Source organism: Corvus kubaryi, unplaced genomic scaffold, assembly GCF_017639235.1.
Source record: "Corvus kubaryi isolate FWS band 111438036 unplaced genomic scaffold, C.kubaryi_AGA036_p1.0 71, whole genome shotgun sequence".
Lineage (NCBI taxonomy): Eukaryota > Metazoa > Chordata > Aves > Passeriformes > Corvidae > Corvus > Corvus kubaryi.
The window spans coordinates 2573786-2597336 of record NW_024582059.1 but is presented as its reverse complement, the minus strand read 5'-3'; the positions used below and the strand labels follow the sequence as shown (position 1 = coordinate 2597336).

Here is a 23551-nt window from a genome sequence, read left to right as displayed (position 1 = left end):
GTGCTATTTCTCCTCCTGTTTCCGTGCCCGGGGTTGCACGCTGTGAGCCTGCCTCTCTCCAGGCTGCGGTTGTGCCTCCTGCTCGGGCTGCAGCTGGAGCCACCCGTCGTGACTCAGCCGGGTCAGGCGGCAATTACACCAGTGGCTGTGCTTCCTGACAGTTTTGGGGCGAGGGGAACCTTTGGAGAGGAAGAGGTGAGCTGGGACTGCTTGATGTGGCCGGGCACGACGTCAGCGGGGGGATGCTCTGCAGCCGGCATCAAGCCCCTGCCAGGAGTGTTGCGGTGGCAGCGCAGAGAGTGCTGGCTGGCCTGCTCTGCGTGCTGGGAGTGCCACCGCTGCCAGCACCTCCCTGCGCCCCCCCTGCAGGGCACCGACAGCGTGTCCCACCACACAGAGTCGTAGGAGATGAAGGCAGAGGAGGAGGAGGAGTTTTACTTGTCTGGCACTCTGTCCCAGCACCTGCAGCAGGGTCTCCACGGCACTCTTGGGTCACAGGGTTATGCTGCGGCTTTCACACACCATCTGTCGAGAGGGAAAGAGAAGGAGGAGCAGGGGGACAGTTCCTGGGGCAGGAGTCCCACCTATGGACTTCAGTGCAACAAGGCATGAGCGCTAATGAGGGGATTCGCTGACGGTAATATAGAAGTATTACCTGTGGAGGAGGGATTTGTGGAGGCCACGGGCTGCATTACCGTGGATTCCTGGATACCTGTGTCAGGGCTTCAGGCTCCAGCTTGTCCTCTGAGTGCTTTGCTGGGGCCACAGTCCCAGGCACGAGACATTCAGTGTCAATGCTGGAGTGAGAGCATCCCCTTGCCCTTGGTCCCCATTCTACCACCAGTGTCTGCACACTCTTGCCCTTCTACTGCTATGCAAAGCCTTTCCTGTTGGGAGGGTTTGGTTGTGAGATAAAAATAAAAATGGCAAAGAAAGGGCATCAATGAACCCAAAAGTCGTCCCCAAGGAGAGAGGGACGACAGAGGTGAAAGGAGGAGATCCTTAAATGTACTTTTTTTTTTTTAAAAAAAAATATTGTTGAGCTTATTGTAGCCTTAGCAAAAACTAAGTTATTGTTTGATGGTCCTGATTGAATTTTTTATTTAGAAATTAAATAAAATGGCCCCAGGAGCAATGCTAAGAGAGATTTGGCCATATCCAAATTGTTAAAGCTTATGTGAGGGGCAATGGAAATTCAGTGCAGCTGGTAAACCCGAAAAATAATAACAAAAAACAATACACCTCTGTGTAATAGAATGCCTTTCATATGACAAGTATTCCTAAATGCTTTATATAGAATTAAAAACAGATTTAATTTGAAGAACAGGTAATTTTGTTTGTTTAAGGGAAAGAAAAACATAGGACATTAAACTGAACTAAAGCTGGTGTAAATCAAAAAATGTTCAACTAAAGTCACGTGGCTTAAAATATAGATACTGTAAAATACTCAGGATTGTAATGTGGCCCATAGTATTTTACATTTACAGTGTGTAATTTGGACCCTTTGGAGGAGGTCAGGTAAAGGATCTCCTCACTACATCCTATTTCCCTTTTGTCTTTAAATTGAATATATTCATTTCTTGTGTTCCTTCATTTCTTGCTTTTGTCTCGACTTCTGCTAAATTCTGCTCATTCCAAATATTTCCTCTTTTAAAACTTTCATAGTCAAAGGAGGGGGAAGCAAGAGGAAAAAAGTTACTTGTCTCTTCCATGTCTTTCCTGACACACTCCCCCCCCCCCCGCGCCCCGCCAAATCCTATTCTCCTCCCAAGAAAAATGAAAAAAGGCCTCCAATTAATTTAATGGAACTCCCTGGCAAAGAAAAATAAAGAGACAGTAGAAAAGGAATTAAAATATTGATATTTTTCAAAGAAAATACCCCAAATTTAAATAAATTTTATGCATTTTTTTGTCAAGAATAAATGGTAGAACTGGAAAAATTCTATAAAACCTTTGTTTGCTTAAGGCCACTCAATTTTCTCATTAAATTTAGAAACAAATTTAATTAAAAGAAACACCAAAGCATTTTTGAAATAGAAGTGTGTGTTTGAACCATTTAAACCTCCAACATTTGCTCAGGGTATGAATACCTAGTTTAGAAATTAAGAGAATCTCTGTGGTGTGTCTTCTCTGCATAGGTGCAAATTAGACAAATGAAAAAAACCCTATGTTTCTTACAGAAAGCATGCTAATTTAGCTCCAAAGAGATACAAATACACATTTCTGTATTGAAATAAATATGCCTTTTATCATGAAAGGAGAACTGACCACTTGTGGCCCATTGATGTAGTTCTCAGTGTTTGCACTGGAGGTCTCACTAGCGTTTAATGAGCGTGGCTCTCTTGGCTGTCAAGCTTCTGTGCCCGGGTTGTAACCAGCACAGCCCCTCCTTCTGCCTACTGGAATTCTTCAGGAAGAAATAGCAGTTAATGTGGAACATATCCTGAGTTGAGGGATAAGTCCCACCTCTGTAGGATCCCAGGAAAATTTGTGGTTATGTATGAAATGTTGAGGAGCAGGTTCAGTCCCTGCAGGATGGTACTTGGTGAGAGATTTCTCGTGACCTTCCCACATGTGATGTAGCACATTGACTGTGGTTTTTTGGAGTAGTGCCACTTCCATTATTCTCTATGGTCACCTGCAAAGTGTCCTTTTGGGCACAATGTACTGTATTGCTCTGGGACGTTCGACTAAACACACACAAAGTATGTGGGCCTTAGCTTTTCCAGGACAGGCATCCAAACTTAGTGGAGAGCTTAGAGGTAAACTGTGTTTCTGTGTGGTCTGTAGAGTGACAACCTCTGCTTCGTGCACTCCATGCACTTGGCCACAGTTTTTTGTGGCTGGTTCTCTGGTAGGGGAGCCCCATGGAGAAACAGGATGTGCATTTTAATATTTTAGAAGTTCTTGATGTTTCTCAAAACCTTGACTGTAATGTCACAGTCATAATGAAAAGCAGAGATGCTTCTTGATTTTTTTGCCTCCATACTGTCTATTTAAGTGGATATTGTGAAACAGACTCTGAGGTACATCAGGGTTTGCTGCAATGAGGACCATAGGAAATGTACACCTCCATTTGTAAGTCCGTATTTGACCAGTTTGAGGTAGAAAAGGCATGGGTTGAATGCTAGTTAAAAGTTGGGGGGGGGGGCGGGAACAAAACAAAAAAACTCCCATCAAACTACCTAATAGTTTGTTTCTCTACAAGTATACCTATGTATCATGCTTTTGTTAAAGGGAGAAAAATAAAAGCTCCTCCCCAACACAGATTTAGTGTCCTGCCCATCTACTTCTGCTTTCTGTGGTCTTGACTACCCTGTTGGTATCGCTGCCCTGCAGTGAAGTGGGTTGTTGCTTCCTCTGGAGGGAAATGTCTCTCAGGGTAATAAAGCAAAACCTGTTTCTGTTTCCCCAGAGATGCTGTGAAATATCTTCCCTTCAGAGCAATGAGTCACAAGATAGGTCTTGCCCTGTTGGAAAGTTACCCATTTCTATTCCCACTATATTTAAATTAATGCCTGGAAACTCAGTTGAATACAACTGACTGAGGAACTTCATACTTCACTGAATCTGGACTGATTGACAAAATGAAGTTGGGGTACCTCTTCTGAGATAGCTGAAAAGTTTTGATCATTCCTCCCCAGTTTTCGTCAAATTTCTAGACGTTATGAATATACAGGATCTTTTTCATTTACATCTAAGGACTGGTAATGTGGCTTGCATTTTACATTCATTAACGTAAGTAAAAATTTTAATAAGGTATTAATAGACATACATATAATTAATTTAGAGTCTTCTTACTATCTGATCCTTTAAGTGCTGTGTGCCTCTTTTAGTACCACCCATGTCCATTTATTTCAAGAAGAGCTGTATGATATTTGCATGAGGTCATCGTATTGTGTTTTTATTGTCATGAATTTTCTTTGCATGTCTCATCAAATTATTTTGTTCGCTTTGTCATCTTCCCTTATTCCAAGAAACTCTGGTGGATAATACTCTACCACTGACTTAAAAACTTGTCTTCCTTCCTGGGTAAGAGAAACACAGGTGAGATAACAACTTTCCATGACATTACGTATTAGAGCTTTTCCTGTGAGCACGGATAGCTGTTTGCTTTTGGGTTTAGCAAGGCTGAGGCACCATGAGGGCTGGGTGTCAAAAGCCAAGTCAAAAACAATCAAAGAACACTGGCTTAAATCTCTTTCCTGTGAAACTGCAAATTGCTTTCTGGTTTCTTGGAAACATTTCCATAAAAATGTCTTCAAGCATTACCAAGGATGAAGTCAGAAAGGTAATTTTAGTTTATTTAAGGCTGCACAAAGATAGAAAAAAAAAGGAAATGCTGTGAAGAAGGCAAACTTGGGGATTTTTTTTCATTCTTCGCTCTTTGCCAAGCTGAGTACAGAAAAAAAGTCAAATTTTAATTCTGAACCTAAGTTTTTGAAATTGAGTGCAATAAAATTTCTTCCAGTTTCAAACCCAGTAAACATGAACTCATTTGAAGCCTGAGTCAGAACAAGTGCCATACTCTTTAGCAAAGAGTTTAGAAGTCCGTCTTGGGGCTGACATGTCATTTCAATTGTTACTTAAGAAAAAAAATAATAGTGATCCCCTAAAGTAAGAGATCGTTTGATAAGGAAGATATAAAAACCAAAAGCTGCCACAGGAGATGGGTTTAAATCCTCTCAAACAATTCTAAGGTTTGAGCTGTGGAAAAAGACACAAATGACTCCACTCTTCACAAGATGCTCTGTTTGATATAATACAACCCATAACGTCATGACACATTGCTAGCAGTCACATGACACTAGCTAGACAACATTTGAAATACCTTATCCAAGGTGGTGTGGTTCCTGGAGCATTCCTGCAGAGAGCTCCCACGTCCTCAGGAGGGCTTCCGCTCACTGTGCGGGAGCAGCAACACGGGAGGCCAAAACAGTGCCTGGCTCCTTTCTGGTTTTTCTTGCCTTGGCAGCTGCCGTTTGCACGGCAATTGATTTAGAATAAATGGCATTTCAAGTGCACATTTCTTCTTCCACCCCTTCTAGTGTGCAAAAGGGGTAGAGTAACAGGAAATGATTGATAGATTAGAGGAAGGACCCTTCAGAAGAGGGGAAAAGCATGAAAATTCTCTTCGCTGTTCCCAGACAAGGTAATGTTCATACAAGAACACGTGGGACAGCAAGAACGCTGCTCCCCTCACCATCTTTTGTTCCCTCCGCCCCACTTCACATGTCCAGGAGAAAGACACGGGCTTGTAGCTTCTTCACTGCAGTAACCAAGAGCCGCATGGTGATGTTCTCTGCTTTGTTCTAGATCTTTTGCGGGGAAAAGTTAAGAGCTGTACAGTTCTGTTAAATTTATGCTCTGTGTCCCTGTTTACCTTCCTTTTTCTGAAACGCACCGTTTTGGTGCTGCAGCAAGGTGATGCCTTGGCTGGTGTGGGTGTAGTTCATAGCACTTGGGGATTTTGTGACAATCGGAGTGTGCTTATGCCAAAGAAAGAAGGAGGAGACAAAGTAAATATCTTGCGTTAACGGTGTCTCTGTGGCACTGAAAAGGGTCAGGTGCGGGAGCAGTGCAGCACAGCCTTCTAGGCTGGACATGCCCTTATTTCGGGCAGCGGACTCCGCTGGCTCCGGCACCAGGTTTGGCAGGATTCACCTGCCGGCCCCACGCCCTCCCAGCTCTGCGGGAATGACGGGTTTTGCGCGTCCTGGCGTTTCGGGGAGCTGGAGCACCCCGACACACGTCCCAGTGTGGCAGCCCGGTGCCGAGGAGGGGGCACGGCGGGCCTGAGCCTCCGAGCGGGGCTGGGCAAGGCAGGAGCCGCAGCCGGGAGCGGGGCACGCCTGGCCCGGGCTGACCCCGCCGGAGAGAGGGAGAACCCCCCAGGCGGGGGGGAAGGTGGGACGGAGGGGATGGAAGTCGCTGCGCGGCGTGTCCCGCCCGGGGAGGGAGGCTGCGGAGGGGCACCCGCTGCTGTAATAATAAGGGGGCCAGCGGGAGACTGCGAGACCACCGAGTGCGAGGGGCAGCAGCGCAGGAAGCCCGAAGGGGGCTCTGCCTCCCCTGCCGGGTCCCGGCGCTCCCGCCGCGGGTGGGGCCGGTCCCGGGGCTCTCCCGCCGCCAGATGCCCAGAACCCTTCACCCCGCACCGGCCGGGCTGCAGGAGGAGGAGGAGAGGAGGAGGAGGAGGAAGAGTAGGAGGAGACGGGGCGCTTTCACTCCTGCTGACTGCAGAGGCTGAGGCAAAAGACAGAAAAAGGAGGAGGGGAATAAAAAGTAAAGAGGGGGGAGAGAGAATGAAAGAAAACTAAGCCCAGCTTTTGCCGGTGCTGCTTGGATTGGATCTGGTTTGAGTTTCCTCTCTGCTGGCTTGAGGAGCAAGAGAAGGAGGAGTGGGGGGAAGTAACTCGCTCACTCTTCCTCTGAAGCTTTAGCAAACGTGCTGGTGCCTGCGCTGGCGGGGAGCTGCCCGGGTGCAGTTTCCTCGCAGCTTATTGCTCTCAGTTTCTAAAGAACTGCCTGGACTTCTCGAGGACCTGGAGGAAAAAGACATCACAGACCTGACTGTTGCTCAGTGCCTATAGACTTGACACTTTTTTTTTTCTTTTCCTAGGGGATTCTTTTTTAAAATTATTTTTCTCCCGTGTCTCTCAAAACAGCAGTTCCTTGAGTGGCTTTGAAATCCGTTGCTTCCGTAACAACTTCAGGAGATATTTTTAAAAACTTTCCCCCCACTCCTGTTTTCATTGCCAAAAAAAAAAAAAAAAGGAGAAAAAAAAATAATCCTTTTGGGGGAGGGGAGATGATCGTGCTGATGTGGAATAAGTGCTCCTGCTGTCTCCTCTTACTAGCCGCGGTCCTGATTGTGGAGAGCTCCCAGCTAGACAGCTCCAGCTCCAAGGTGAACTCCATCAAGTCCACCCTGATGGGGGAGGCTCCAACTCAGGCAACCAACAGATCTACAGGCATCCACCAGGGACTGATGCTTGCTAGCAGTAAGAAGGGCAAAATGCTAGAGCAGATGGGAAAACCTCCCAAGCACTATCACCGGCAAGGAGAGGTAGGACATCACTTCATTGCTCGAGTGTCTGTCCATCTGTGTACTGTATGTAAATAATTGCTAGTCTTTCCCCCACATTGTTTCCAGAGCTTTAATGTGCTAAATTAATTAATTTACTACATTGGGCTTTCCTGGGACAATATCATCTCATAATTGGTGTTAAGAACTGTGCAAGTGGGAGTTGGGAGGTTTAAACCATTCATTTCTCTCTAATGGTTAATAACTGATGGAAGAAAGAGCAATCTAAAAAACTGTCATCTTCAGCATTTCTTTGTTTGACTCCTTCAAAAGGCTGCCAGAAGCAAAGGAAGAAATTTCTTGTTGACCCTCAAGACAATAAATGAGTTGAATTTGAATAGGTGAGGAAAATTTGAACGTGAAGTAAAACTTCACGGCAGTGAAACAAACTTGGTTTTAGAAATCACACCTGGCTAGTTGATCTTTGGTATCTTGATCCTTGGTGAGAATAAAAAAGCATGATATGCTAGTGGTATAGTTTAAGGTATAGTCATTTGTTTAGTAAGACAGAAAACAAATTCTAGGTTTCTTGTACACAATATGCTTGTCCACAATATAGTGGTTGTGGAAATTTTATTTGGTTATGAGACTTTGAATGTAAAGAAGAGAGAAAAGGTTATAGAAAAAAAAGATTATGGGGGGGGGGAAAAAAAAAAAGACCCTGACTTGCTTGTGCAGTCTTCTTTCCTCTCTACACTGCCTGGAAACTGAAAGTCTGGTAGAAAATAATCTTCATTCAACTATCTTTGTGCTAAGGTATAAAGCAACATTTTAAGCCATCAGTCCTGTACTTCCCTCTCAAGTCTTAACTTGGATGGTATGAATGTTGCAGGTTGTGATGTGGAAGGAGGTAGACTTCTTCAGAAAATACAGATTTTATTGGGTCTTATTAGTATCTCTAAATGCAGCTGCTTTTCATAAGCAAGAGTGTAACAGCAACAGAGCTGCCAACATTCAGCACTAAAAAGGCAAAATGCTCAATGCCTGAAGGGTCTGTACTTGCTTAAATTTTCCTTATAGCAGCAGAGAAGCTGAAAATTCAAGTAATCCACTGAATTTGCCAAAGTGTTTCACATCAGCTTCCTAATAATTGAATGTTATCATTTGGTTTTGTGTGCAGGCTTAATAACAGTAGTGGTAGTTTTATTTTTTTGCGTGTGAGAAATTTGTTTTTAAACTCCTCCAAGCTTTCTTTCCCTAGCCACTCAACTGTTTTATAATTTACCCAGAATTTGGTTGCCTCTCCTTACCTCTAAGCAAAGTTTAGCAAGAGATGCTGTGATGATGTTTCGTATTACTAAAGTACTGTGCTCTTTTCTAGTTCACGTTGTACTAATTACTCTGTTGAATCACCTTGAGGAGATATATATGTTCTCCTTGGATTTTCTTTTGTTTTCAATGTGTTCACAAAATGTCAAAATACAGGTCCTATTTTCCCACTGAGTGTTAGCAGTCTCGTGAGTTTTGTGAGTCTGTGCTGCACAGCCTTTGCCTTTTGGGGAGGTCTTGCCACCTTCCGCTGTGTACAGCATCCTCAGTGCTTCACTGTGCATTCAGCGCAATGTTGACAAGAATTGATTGTAATTCACCCAGTTCCTGAAAAACAATTTGTGCTGCCCACCGGTTGTATTTGCAAGATTTACCCCTAACTTGCCAGCCTGGACTGGGATTTTCTGGGCACTTTTAGTTGCTGGCTTGAACTCACAAGGCACACTTCAAGTGAAAGACAGCACTGTAAGTATCTGTAGTGGTAGAAGAGACGTCATGCATGTTAAGATTTCATGTTTGTAGCATAAGCAAAGACCCCCAGAGAATTGGTGGCTGTGACTCCCAGGGAGCGAAACCTGACCTCCCATCAAGGGCTGTCAGCACTGAATTTACCCTCTCTCCCTGACATTCTGTCCCCAGATCCTGTGTGGCCTCACAAAGATGTATGTGAAAATGACACAGATTTGCTCCCAATAATTCTAGATGCTACTTTTGGCCATCTGCCTGAAGCAACGCAGTTAACTCAGAATTGCAATAAAAAGAAGAAAAGAATGGAAAAGACAAGGAAAACAAAATGAAAGAGAGGAAAAGAGAGGAAAATAAAAGAGAGGAGAAAAAAGAGAAGAAAGGAAAAGAGAGGGAAGAGAGGAGAAGAAATGAAAAGGAAAGAAAAGAGAGGGAAGAAAGAGAAGGAAAGGAAAGGAAAGGAAAGGAAAGGAAAGGAAAGGAAAGGAAAGGAAAGGAAAGGAAAGGAAAGGAAAGGAAAGGAAAGGAAAGGAAAGGAAAGGAAAGGAAAGGAAAGGAAAGGAAAGGAAAGGGAAAAGGAAAGGAAAGGGAAAAGGAAAGGAAAGGGAAAAGAAAAGAAAAGAAAAGAAAAGAAAAGAAAAGAAAAGAAAAGAAAAGAAAAGAAAAGAGAAAAGAGAAAAAGGAGTATCTTTTGTGAAAATGTTTTCTCTTTGGTGATACTTCCAGCTGTAGGGCTGGTAAGCCGCTGCGTTTTTTAACAGTGGTGTCACGCATATCAACCATTTGACATGACATTTTCATAATCTTTTTTAAAGTACTCTCTTATTATGTTAGTGCTTAATTTGTTTAGATTATGGGACTTTGCACTGAGGTTTACCATGCCACTTGCAAAATAGCAGGCCTATGCTTTTCTTTCTAAAACAATCTGTTGAATTAGTGGAATTTGTAATGTCTCAAAAGTAAGTGTCTTTTGTACCTTGGCAACATTAGATGGTGAGTTGAGTGTCTTGTTTACCACTAGGAAATAGTTTTAGTAAGGACCAAGGATGTGCAAGTTAAAGAAAAATTAATAGAATTTTGCTGTTGTGATGACTCTGAGCTGTGCTTTCAGCTCTGCACATACACGTGGTGGAAATCACCAAAACTGATGAAAGGACCATCAGCCTACAACCTATTTGCTTTCCAATTATGTTAATTCTCGGGACTAGGAACAACTTGGGAGTGTTTAATCAGCAATAAATCAACTGATACAATAGTCCATGGCTTATCTGAAGTGTTGATGTTTTTCAGCTGGTAGTTACAGTGCTTCTGCCCAGAAAGGGAAGATCCAGCGCTCTCTCGTCAGGCAAAGTTCCAGTTCAAATTAATGAAAATACTCACATGAGCAAAGCAAGCTGATCCAGCTTGCAGAGAGACTGGCGGGGCGAATGTGGATTTTAGTAAGACTTAACATTTTTATGTCTTTCTGAGGAATATTATTTATTTTCTGTTCTTATTCCCTTTACTGCCTTGGATCAGCAGAGAATGAGAGGCACTGATGTGTTAAATCAGTGAGATTTCATTCTCTTCACTGTTCTTTACTGTCATTCCTCCTTTTCCTTTTCTGTAAACTGTTAATGTTTCCTCAATTTCCCAGAGAATCAGAAAGTATCTACAGCATTTGCACAAGGGAAAAATATGCTCAGAAATAGTACTGTACTGTGCATGCTAATCTAGGTTACTTTGGGGGGGTCAGGATTATATACTGTCAGCTATTTATTTTCTTTCAAAACTTGATTTAGAGAAATGCTTCTAGGGACATCCAACACGTCAGTTCTCTGACCTCTCTGTGAGAGTGTTCTGGATATATTCCCTCTCTAGATAAATATGATACAGTGAATAGGGTCATAATTGACAGTGAAGATAGATTAATTTTTCTGTGTGTTAGCTATAGCTTCCACTGTGATTGGGCAAACTCTCCCATGTGAGTGCTTTAGCTCAACTACAGAGATGCAACTGGAAAGGAAAAATAGAACATATTGTATGGTGATTGAAAAGCATAGCCATTCCGCAGATTCCTGGTTGATGACTTTGTAGCCTCTTTAATTCACTTCACCATCTTTTGGACTTTTTGCCTCTGGGCTGTAGTGCCCTCTATCCTCTGAGACTTGTCCCCTCTATCAATGCTGGGGTTTGCATGCCTTCACACTCAACCACCTTTAAAGATCTGGTGAGCTGTGACTTTATTTCCAGCTGTTTTCCTTCTTTAATCCATGGGTGCTATTATCTTCTCCCCTTCTCACCTCCTGGCTACAAGCCGTTTTTTTAGCTCATTCCCCAGCAAGATGTATCTCTCATTCCCTTTGTCCCTTTGCTGGTCCATAGCTGTTTGGGTCTGTGCTTCCCATTGAGACAGTCCCTTCCCCATGCACATGCTGGGAGCAGTGGCAATGAGGGGAAGAACTGGGACATCCAGGAGAGGGAACTGGAACATCCATGGGGCTGACTAAGACATAATGATGTCTGGAAAAGGGAGAGAGGAGTGGAAATCCGGGACAAGTTTTGGTGCAGCAGAGACACAACAGACAGCTATCAGATAAGCCTTAGTATTCCAAACGCACTTGGTTTAATGTTAAAGACGTGTTTATTTTTTTTAAACTCTATTGCAGCTTGAGCTAAGAAGTTTGAGACCACAGAAACCAAACCAAAGAGGCATTTATTCAAATGACTAATTTGATACTGATCTCATACCTATTAACACATGGACATACACGCGTTTCTTGGACAGGACATAGTTACCCACAAGGATTTGCTAGAAAATGTTTGGATGATGCTTTGTAGCGAGTAAAACAGCATGAGATGTAGTAATTGAATGCAGCGCCCTGACAATGTTACAATAAACTGTACCAAAGACACCAAAAATGTAACCACATATCTTAAATAGCTGGCAACCAAGACAGTAAAAAATTATTTCTTCATGGGATTAAAAATAAATTAATTAAAATAACTAGAAATTACATCCAGCAATAGCTGCCTTTTGTTCTTTTTTTTTAAATTTAAAAAAAATACAGAATTGCTAAATCTGCAGAGGTCACCAGAGAACTAATTCTTTGCTCTTGCCATTTGGTGTTAGAAATCTGGGTGACATACTGGTTTACTGGCAGCAGTCTTGCTAAATAACCTACTGGCTTCTCTCTTAATTGCAAAAAATGGGATGCAGAGTATTATCTCCTTCCTGGGTCATCCTTGGTGTCCCCTTCAAATTGTTATTATTAACTGACTTCATAATATAGAGCAAAAGCTCCTATAAAGTAGCTTTACTACAAGTATTTCCTATTAGCTTTGCAACAATGCCTAGAAAATTTCTGGAACTTCATATGCTGCTGGGTGTGCAAGTACTTGGAAAGAGTCAGTTTCTATATGGAAAGTCTGTCAGAGCTTAATGACAACATGGAAGATGATGAAGCATGATTAAATTTTCCCCTCAGAAAAGTAAGTCTGATTAACTCATTATGTTTGATTAACTGATGCTTTGCAGATGCAAATATCGCACAAGTTTAATTTTGATCTTAATTATCTCAACACCGGATGTATCTTGCAAGCACTTCGTATCTCATGGCTTGTCAGTAGAGCCTTTGGTCCTTTTACACTTGTACTTACAAATGCCTCACCCTGGAAATGTAGTTCAGGAGGAATTTAACTCTGCAAAGGAGGAGCACCATGAAGCTTCTGCTTCTGTTTGTTTTTCCAGCACTGCTTTCTTCTCCAGGTTTTGTATCTCTGCTGATTTTTTTAAGTATATCCAAACAAGTTTTGTACATATGTAAAAATGTTAATTTGGAGAACACCTTCAAAGCAGAGAACTTTCCCTCCTGCATGTGCTCACCAAAGTCCCTACCGAGTTCATGCTACTGCCCACGTGCACACACTGGTTGTGGCCAGCAGGAATCAGGGTGTGGTGGAACACACTCAGAGCCAGCAGCCCCTGCTTGGCCCATCATTGCCACGGGGCTTGTCACCATGTCCTGTCTGATGCTGTGGAGCTTTGTGTTGGTTTTGGCACCACAGTCATGAAACATTTATGATGGGTTTGAGGAGCTGAAGTTTGTATGACACCACAGACATGGTGGAGAATGCTAGAAGCCACTGTTCTGCTTTTCCTGCATTGGTAAAACTCCAAGTGTATTAAGAATTTTATATTTACTCTTTTTTTTAGTGAACTGACGATGATTCTATTTAAACCTCTGTCTTTTACTGCTGTGTTCTAGGCTGTGTTTCTGGTACTCTTAGGTTGAAACCTATAGCAAGCTTCTATGAGCTTCATATCCATGGATATGAAAGGCAATACAAAAGCCAGGAAGATCAGAAGGTTTGTTTTCCTACTCTTTTAAAATTATGTTTTCCTGCAAAAATTTTTATTTTCATTAGAGACCATGAACCTTCGTCTCTTCTCTATTCATCAAGTATAGGATGTACAATGGCAGTGTGTGTCCCCAAACCATCACTTTTCTTTAGTGTAATTTTTTTCCTTTTTTGGTTGAAGGTCAAATTTATTCTAAAGGAAATTTTAGTGAACATCAAGCAATTTTCAAATTATAATGAAATGTGAAAATAGATGGATTTATGATACTTCCAAGCTAATTGCAGAATCCTTTGCTCTAGAATGGGCTACAGAAAGTAGTGTTAGAGTAGAGAGAGAGACACGGCTTAAAAGGATACATATGTTCATACTAAAGGACAGCATAATACTAAATCACAGCAATCTTCAAATAAAATAATGAGGTTTGTTCATCTTAGTTACAGTTTTCTTGGGATCAACCTTAAATCCATCTATGATTTATACATTTGTGTCCACACAAACAGAACTTGAGTTATGAAAATAAATGGATACAAACACACAATGGGAACATGGAGTTCACTCATTCAGCAGCTATGTTGTTCTTTCTAACGGAAAGAGCAGAGCAATGCTATGAAAAAGAAAAAAAAATGCTTAAAAGTTGTTGGGTTTTCCCCCCTCAAAGCACATAAGCACACAGTTCAGCCCCTTGGGACTTTCTTAAAGCTAAGCTTTGATATGATTGAATTTTCATATGCATAGTAATGAATCTTTGAGACATGCATGTTGCACATGTGTAGTGCAAATGGCACTGGTTTAGCATTTTTAGCAGTAAGCAAAGGCAGACTGCTCTGCACATGCTTGGGAATGAGGTGTTGCTTCACTCTGCAAGCCCTCTGCCTCATTCTCTGTGCATCATGTAAGTGTGAACCAGGCTGTGCATGCTTTTAAAAGCATATTTATCGGTCCAGTGAATGAGAGGACAGGGTTCAGTTCTACGTGTTTTGGCAGCTTGCCTTGAGAAAAGCAGTGACTTGCTGTCAGCATGATCTCCTCTCTGCAATCTGAAATTACTATATTGGAGATCTCTTAAAGGAACTGCGAACACAATACATTTATGTTGCAGTAGGAAACTTCTATTATTGGAATCTCATTCTTAACTAGAACGACATTAGGGAAAGTAATGCATCTGATGGGGGAAGATCTCCTTTATTTTTCCTTTTGCACAGAGCAAGGTAGCTTCCAGAATTGTTCGGTTGTTGGTTTGGTTTTTGGTTTTTTTGCTATATGTTCCAACAGAAAATGGTGCACCCCTTCTTGACAGTCTGAAAAGATACTAAACTGGACATTCTGCTGTGGCCTGACTTGTCAGGGTTAGTATATACTGCAGGGTACTTGCCATATTTCCTTGTTTATTTTCTTTTGGCTTGAAAATGAGAGTGCAGAGCCCTCCCACCCAGTTTGTTGTGGACACAGGATGCTGCTTTCTACCTTAAAAAATAAAAGTTTGTGCTTCTCTCTATCTTTTTGGCTTTTAGGTTGCCCACACAGAGACTGAGCTATGATTCTTTTACTCTCCATTTGGTAGGAATACTGGGTGGGTCCTTTCTTTCTTTTTCAAACATCATCTCCCCGTCGTTCTTCAGGAGGGCAGGAAGGAGACAGGAGATAGCAAATGGTCATGTTTTACCAGACCTGCCATTCTTAAATTTCAGTTTATCATCCACTCAGGTAGCAATAATGGTGACTCACATAACCAACAACTATGTGTGAGCTGAACACTATGGGGTTGCCCAGGGAGACTGAAAGTTGTTCCTTCAGACCTGTTCAGTTGCTGTTACTCCCAACAAAATTAAATTTCCATTTGTATATTATTCACATCCAATTCCTGTGGTAGGGGGGGAGGGTGGGTGTAGGGCAGAAATGAAGAATGGAAATTTTGGGAACCAAGGAAGGACCATGAAAACAGGAGGTTGTCATCCTCTCTCCACACTTTCTCCATGTGGAGCCAAATGTTGATGCTGCTTCGTGTCATCTTACAGGTAGAGAGGAAAACTGCCTAGGCTTAAAATTCTGCTTTATAGTTTGGTGGTAGTACTAAACTGCTTAGCTGCAAAAAGTGTTTTATAATTGTTTAAATAAATACAGAGTTTTTAAAATGCTCTTTAGGAATGCTTGTAAACTTCTGTGCTTGGATTTGTCCCCATTGCTATCTTCCAGACATCCCACTCCTCGCCAGGAAAATGGCTTTTTAACAAGAAGAATCCTCTGGAAATTACTTTCTGAGGGGGTCCTGGCCACAGCAGCTGCAACAAATTGCCACTGAACTTCAGTCCCAATTGGTTTTTATTGCTAAAAGGATAAGTGACCAAGTGAATACTTGTATTATAGCTTCACGACAGTTTATTAAGTATCAAATTGTAGTGTGTGACGTTGTCTAACCAGAAGATTAAGGTTTTCTCTGTGGAGAAAATTTTCTCTCAGACTTTGTACCAATGCTTAAGCTGCAAGAGGGTGGGAAAGTCCTGCCAATCCCAAACTGTTCTGTGGTTAGGCTGGCTTAGGATTTTCCTCTGCTGGGGCTGGTCAGTGATGTCAGCACAAGCAGAGCTATAACGGCACAAGGCAGTCAAGAAGTCACAGCACTGCAATCCATTGCATGTCGATCCCTGCTGAGGAAACAAGTCCACGGGGGGCATTTCCTGAGCAAGAGGATTTTGAGTAGCAGCACAGCTTCAGCATAGCTCAGATTATGCTAACTGGGAAGCATTTTTGGCACAATTTTCCAAGTAAGCAACATGGAGCCCAGGAACGTCAATAAAGGATGGAGCAAAACCTTGAGATGGTATAGGAGATGTGCTTATGTCCTTGAGCAGGATTTGCCACCTGGAAAGGTGGTGCAGGTCTGCTTGTCTTCCTCTCAGCCTCTCTGCTCTAACTTTGAGGATCCTTCCTTCCCCAGACATGCTGGCCTCACTCTCACTGCTGTAGGTTTGGGACTTGGGTTTGGTTTTGGCCATTACATTTGCAAGGATTAAGGCTTTTCTTAAGCACTATCCTCTTAAGTTATCAGTGAAGAATAGATAAGAGAATCTTTATTTCAGGCACACATGTGCACTGCAGGTGTGAAGGGAACTCTTAAACTGTTTATGAGTGCACAAAGCCCCATGAACAAAGAGGGCAGGAAAGAACGTTGTCATTTTAAGGAAAAATATGTTTTAAGGCCCTGTTAAAAAATAAAGCAAAAACAGAGCAGCAAATGGGCTGCAGATTGTCTGTAAGAGGGATTAGAACTCTGAAAATCTCTGATTTTTCTAAACAGGCTTGTGCCACAGGCTGAGTTAGCCAAGATGCCATTCAACAATAGAGGGGGTATCTGCTGTCAGGCTCTTGTCTCAGAGAGTTACCCACAAGGTCCTCTTCCAATAGGAACACACAGGCGAGTAGGATAGCACTGCCTTAACTCTGTTTTAAAGGTTTTAGATGACTACAAGTCAATGCATACATTGTAAAAACAGGTGTGATAGTGGGGTGTGTGTTCCAGATCTGCGGTGCCCTTGTCACTCTTAGGTTTGGTGGGATTGGAGTCTATTTTACAGTTAAAGGGTCAGAAGAGAAGGGCAAGGATGGCTGAAATGAGAGAAAACACTAGTTTATTTAACAGTCATGTGATGATATCTTAATTTGTTTGGAACAGCTTTCAGGTACACTGAGGGTAACATCCATAATGGTGGTGACAATACAGTACCCAAACAAAATTGGTGTAACTCACTCCCCTCCAGCACTGTTTTCCAGCAGATGCATCTAATAAACTTGGCCACAGACACAAGTTCATGCTGCCCAGAAATACTACACTTCAGCTCCTTGCTCTGCAAAACGTGCTGCTTTATTGCCCTTCTTATCTAAAGGTGCCACACAGTTCTGCACAGAAAGCCATCTCAGAGGTTTGGTCTTTTTTATAGATAGGATGAACCTGAAATGTATTTATGTACCTAATTCCCTGAATGTTTCCAGTGGGAATTATGTTTTTCATGCCTTTGGGCGGTGGGGGTCATGGTCTTTTCCATTCACAAGAGAAATTCAGAGGAAATAGTCTGTCTGAGGCTCAGTGCGATGAATGCTCAGGGACAAGGACTACTCTTCTCTTTCATCACCTATATAAGGTAGTCCAAATTTGGTTATCAGAATAATTTGCTACAATTATTATTACAGAAAGGTTAAATCAGAATAATTTATGCTGTTCCCTCAACGATGAAATAATTATATAAAAGATCAGTGATAGATCTGATCTAATGTAGCAGACACAGTTACTCTGGACCTTCTCTCTGGATTCCAATCTTCATCCAGAGTAACTTTTTTCTTAAACCAGCATCTTTTCTTTTTTCTCTGTAAAACTGGACCAGGATGCCGAGATGTTGCAAGGAGAGCTGTAGAGCTTGTCTTTATTGAGCCCCTTCCTGACCCACCCTATGTAAAGCAGTTGACACATCATGTGTTGTGCAGCTGGGACGGCTACCCTGGCACATGTCTCTGATATATGAAGGTATTGACTTTGGCCTTTTGGAAGCCCCGGTCCCATGCTGTTCTCCAGAGTCCTGTTTAAGTCATTTCCCAGATACTGTGGATATAGGGGTGGTAGGAGCAAAAGCTGAAGTGGAATTCATGAGTTCAGATTTAGCTGATTCTGTGAAAACAGATTGCAAAACACAGACTGACAGTTTCTGGATTAGATTTTCTCTCTTTCCTTGGTTTGACCCCCAGTGCTCCTCTCTCAGCTGGTCAGTATTTGGTTCTGAAGCTGTAGAGTTTGTGCGTTTGTGTGTGTGTGTGAGTGGTTTTTTAGTTCGAGCTTTTTCGGGGGTAGTCTTTGTGCTTGTACGCTTTGACCATTGTTAGTAAGATGGTCACTGCTTTAACTTTTGATCCCCTTCTGTCTTAAATGACCCTATTGTCAGGACATTAATTTAAAGAGTAGCTACTACAGGACATTTTGTGAACATTTGCTTCTTCTGAAGTTCATTTTAACAATGTTTCACCTGAATATTTTTCAGAACAAAAAAGTCTCTAAGGCTCTTCTGTCCTGACAACGTGTAAGGCTGAGGCTTCCTTCTTCCTCCCAGCCTACCTCACAAAACCCTCTCTCAATACACAACCTTAATCATACCTGTAAGTGCAATCTCAAAGTTCATCTTTCAAAACAGCATTTTTTTACCAGACTAATAAGGCATCAAAATCAAATTACACCATTTTTGCTCTTCAAATATTTGTGCCAATGGAGGTATAGCTCAAGTACAAAAACTTCAAAGAATCTGAATTGCCAAGGGATGACCCATTTCGTAACTGATTAGAATAACTGATAATTGATCAAAAATAAGCAGGACTAAACTGCTACATTTCACTATACAGGGAAGCTATAGGCAAAGCTTCGCATAAACCTTTCAGGACTGATGCTGTTCAACTTATTGACAAATGTTCTGGAAAATGGGGAACTAATGAGGCACAGTAATTTTTACAAAATTTAGTCACAACAGTAAGAACTTAAGTGGACCGCAGAGTTGCAGTAAATGCCAGTATGCTGACCACCTAAGAGATAAATCCCATGGGTAAAATTCCATTTCTAATAGTGTAAAGCAATATATATGGCAAAAATGTGATGGCAGTTGAGCACATACAGTGATAACTTGTAATTTAGAGTGAATTTAGCTATCTTCAATGGTGAAGCAACAGCAGAGAGACAAAAATTAAATACTAAAAAAAATATAAAAAGATGATTCCACTTGGAAGTGGAATATCAGGAAGTGAAAAAACAAAACCAGGGTATTTTTAAACTGGTTCAGATTTCATGGTGCTGGATAACTGTTAAAAGATATAAAAAGCAGTCAGGATTAGACGGAGAAGGAGGATGGCAGGATCATCATAACAGCAGAACTGCTTAAACACAGGAGACACTAAATAGAATGCAAAGACCCGGTTTGGAAAAGGAATGCCCATGGGAGAACAGGACGGAGAGAGATGAAGTAATGAAGAGTCAGGAGAAGGTGACTGGGGAGCAATCGCTCAGTGTTTGCTGTAGAAGAGCCAAGAGCAGACTGTGTGAAATTATCAGACAGCCAGGAACTACTTTTTCATGTTGTGGAGCTCATTGCCACATGATGCTGTGGGAGCCATATGGAACTGCTCAAATGGAGAGGAGACAGACACAGAGATGAGAGATTGCACTGGTAGGTACTGAACTTTGAGCTTCAAATCTGTCTAAGTGACTGTTGGCTAGAGCTGGGAGAATGCATCTGGGAGAAGTCCTTCTGGACTTGCCTAGGATATTATTCCTTTGAGTATTTGCATCTAGCCTGACCACTTTGCTCTGATACATTACAGCAACTTTTATGGGTTTTTTATCAACATAAATATCAATAAAAATTTGTATTTTACCAGTATCATAAGTAGCCCAGCTTGTTACCTCATTTTATCAGGAAACTTAAGCATATCTGGTTCAATGTAAGCATTTGTGTTGCTTAATGTAGTTCTGTTAAGATGTGCATATACAAATATTAGGCAAAAACTTCACTACTGAGCTGAACCTGATCCTTGGGTCTATGACAGTGGGCACTGATTTTCATATCGTCTCCAATGCCCATGGACATCAGTGCTAATACTCCCATGAATCCCAGTGTGGCTGTGTTATCCACATTTTTAGTCAAAATGTTAAGTAGTCCAAAGAGATTGCTGCAGCAAATGGAAAACATGACTACCATGAAAAGGAAATGGAAAAAAGAAGAGGCAAAGAGGTTTAGAACAGATTTACAAGGAATGTAGCATACACAAGTCATGGGAGACTTTTCAAAGATTTTTGCTGCAATTTAGTCAGCTACAGAAGTAAATACTTTCCAAAAAGGGCAAGATTTTCAAGTCACTCATTACTCAGAATGAAGATTTTTGGGTTTGGGGAGAGCCTTTTTGCTTTTCTTTCTAATTTCCGTAAGAATTTTGCTAATGGGTAAATTTTTCCCTTGCGAAATATCATTGTACACAGGGCTAAATATCTTCAAACTTTTCAAAAGTCAAGGTTTCCGAAGTTGTTACAGTTTTGATGGAAACTACTCTGAAGCCGGGGAAATACAGGGTTGGTTGGCTCTGTCGATAAATAGGTACAAAAAGCTGAGGACAAAGAGCAACTCAGGATTACAGTCAAACAACCCAGTAATCTCCTGTTTTATCTTTGAAGTCAATTTGACCAGAGATTTTAGGAGCCTAAATAGAAGTCACACTGTTATAAGTGCTGGTATGTGTCTGTGTGTCTGTCTTTCCCTGCTTTCACCAGATCCTTCTCTGTACCAGGCAAAAGTTGGAGTTCACAAAATATTGTGTTCCCTCTGCTGTTTTCCCCTTGCAGCAGTCTCTGATTACCATCTCTGACTTAATGAGTATTGATAGAATTAAAAAAAAAATTTAAAACCCTCCTTTGATCTCCTCTTCCACCTGCAAACTCCAAAACTGTTAAAAGTCGTGGTTAGCACACGTTTAAATACTTTGGCATTCAGACTCGATTCCAACCATCCAGGTCCAGTAAAAAACTTGGCAGAGCTGCTGCCTCTCCACTGTGCTTGAGAGCAAGATGTGACATCTTGTGACCAGTTGATTGATGTGAAGGCACTTGTCACATTTATGGCTAATGCAGTACATGATTCTTGGTAGAATCAACCAAGTCCAGTCTGCTCTGCTCCCTTCTCTAAAGCAGATGTGGAAAGGAGCTTGCTGTCCTGAACTTGTCTGCTTGCTAAAATCTCTGATGCCTTTTCTGCTGGTGGAAAAAATCCCAACTAATGGTGTGTATTTGTTCATTCTGCTGTTTTTGTGCATATAGTATATTAGCTATCTGAGCACAGTGTTTTTAATGGCTGTGTGAAATAGTATTTACAAGGGCCACAAATGCTTTGTTGGTTGGACTTCAAGCATAAGGTTTGGTTGGCTCAGTCATCAGTCATGCTACATTTCTATGGCATTGATTCCAAAAACCTGTCATTTAAAATGAATTTCCCTATCATGTAAAATGTTCCTCTTTGAAACAACTATATGATATTTTAAAGAACTCAAAACATTTGGAAGACGATAACATAGATGACCAATCAAAACATTTACACAATGGGGAGTATTTTTAGAGAAGAGAAACACAGAAGAAATTAAATGTCATAAAGTTTAATTGGAAGTGCACAGGTTGAAGATGATCCTGCTTAAATCAATATGCCTTTAAACAGTATTTTCTAAACTTGCCTTGGAATATTTTTTTTTAAAGGTGCATACCTAACATATTTTCTACTTTTGGAACTACATTTTTTTGACAAAATATTCTGCTTCCAAAACACCTGGTAGGATCAGAACTTAGAGAGTGCTTTTAGTGCTTAAGAGAAAACAGACAAAATTTTAATGGAAACTTCATAACTTCCTTGAGACTGTTCCATTTTCACATAAAAATTCTTGGAATAAAAGCTGTTTTTTTCTTTTTAATTGTTCAATGTAATAAAAAGGTGTCATTTTCACAATTGGTACAGGTTCAAAGCAGAACAATATCCTAATATATTGCAGATAGGAAGAATATTTGTTTTGGGAACCTGCATTAGCTCTTGAATCAGCAGGTTACTGCTGCATTCATTTTCTGTACTTCTCAGCTTTCATGCTCTCTTATCCATCTCTTTCTGATATTATATTAAACTCTTGAGTGTATAGAAATTTAGGTTCCCAGGACTCTGAATTAGACTAGAACTCAATTAATCTGACAGACTTTTGAAACTGGGTCTGTAATTCCCAGTTCATTTAGATACGTAATGATCATTTAATCTTCTGTCTGTATTTCTATTTGCTCACTCACTTTTTTATGCAGTAGAAGTCAGTCAATCTTCAGATCAGAAGCATATGGTACCCCTCCAGCAGAAAAACTTTTTCCACTAACATTTTGAAGAGAAATCTAAATAAATAACCCCCAAGGCTGAAAGCAGCCTATTCACCAAACAGTAATTCCACAGGAAAAAGAAATGTTCAGCAAAGTGATCTTTCATTTGAAAATTGGATCCAGACTCTACAAACCGAGAAGGGTGAGCAACTGTGTCATATGCAGTGCAATGCAGTTTGTCTGCAAAGGGTGCTGCCACGAGGTACTAATGTTCTGCTTATGGGGAAGTGCAGTCTGGGCAAAAGTTAAACAGTTTGTTTGTCAGCAAACTGTTGAAGTCATGGTGCCATGAACATTATCCCTCATGAATTATAAACAATGCATATGGACCATTCACCAGCTAGTTCAGAATGATGCAATTCAGGACAGATTCATCTTTCAACACTTTGTTTTGAAAATGTAGATTTCTGTTCTTTGAAGAAAGATGGTAAAACCATTATGTCTGGAAGGAAACAAAAATTAGTTTTTTTGAAAGGTCAGGCACACAGTTCCATGTTTATGTTTTGGTCTAATATTGTAGTTTCTTGGTAAATTAATCATTGCTGCCTTTTTTTTCACAAGGATAAGAATTCACTTCTTCCATGGAGCTAAGTTTAGTAGTAGTAGTAGTATCTTATTGAGGATGGAGGGAGGAAAAGTAGTGTAAGGACTTAATGGCCAGTTGTCCTGTCAAAATGCAGTGTTATAACTCTGCTGCCTCTTCAAGCAGCTATGTGTATTTCAAATCCAAGGGTTCCTTTCTGAAAAGAAAAATCACCGTAAGCTATTAAAACTTTGAAAATCTCTTTTTTCCTGAGTTACACTGAGTTTTTTCCACTTGCACAAGTGCTCTGAACTGAAAGAAAATTTCAGCAGTAAAATAGCTGTAAGTTTGTGATATTTATGTAAGAGCTACATCCATTATCTTTGTGCTCCAGTCTCAGGTGAATTTGTGCTTAAATTGATTTAGAAAGCAATCACTCAGAAAGGGATTTTAGGTGGCAACTAAAGCATTTCTACCTTTAAAACACTTCCAGAATTTTAGCCAAGGACATAATTTTGGGGTGGTATAGTAAAGAGCATGTCTATTGTTTCCCTACTGTAATACCACATCCTAATTTGATATTTTTTATATTATATGAGACTTATATATCTGTACATATGTGTGTATATATACTAAGACCATTTATGATATGTGGATTAAGCAGGAAGTTTATAATTTATTTTCTGGGGTTTTTTTTTACCGATACTCTTGTTGTTAGAACTGCTTTTGCAGTCTCTAGTATCAGGAAAAGGGAAAACATCATAAAAGAAGTTCAAGAAATTTTTGTAAATACCCAAACCCTTCAGTTCTTTTTAGGGAAAAAAAAAACCAAACCCTTAAAGAAATTAGATCTCTTGAAAACTAAATTATTTATGATTTTGAATTTAATTATTCAGTTTTATTCACTGCTCAAAGAATAGCAAATTTCCTTTTCTAAATAGTTTTGAA

The 23551-nt window shown here is 41.0% G+C and overlaps 1 protein-coding gene across 1 annotated transcript in view; it reads left to right on the top strand.

The window, feature by feature from the left end:
- Positions 1-6203: 6203 nt before the first annotated feature.
- DKK2 (dickkopf WNT signaling pathway inhibitor 2) overlaps positions 6204-23551 on the top strand; it is a 41179-nt gene continuing 23831 nt past the window's right edge. Inside the window, exon 1 of the mRNA XM_042049874.1 lies at positions 6204-7069. Within this exon, the coding sequence (XP_041905808.1) occupies positions 6812-7069 (258 nt within the window). The 5' untranslated portion in view covers positions 6204-6811. The remainder of the gene's footprint in view (positions 7070-23551) is intronic.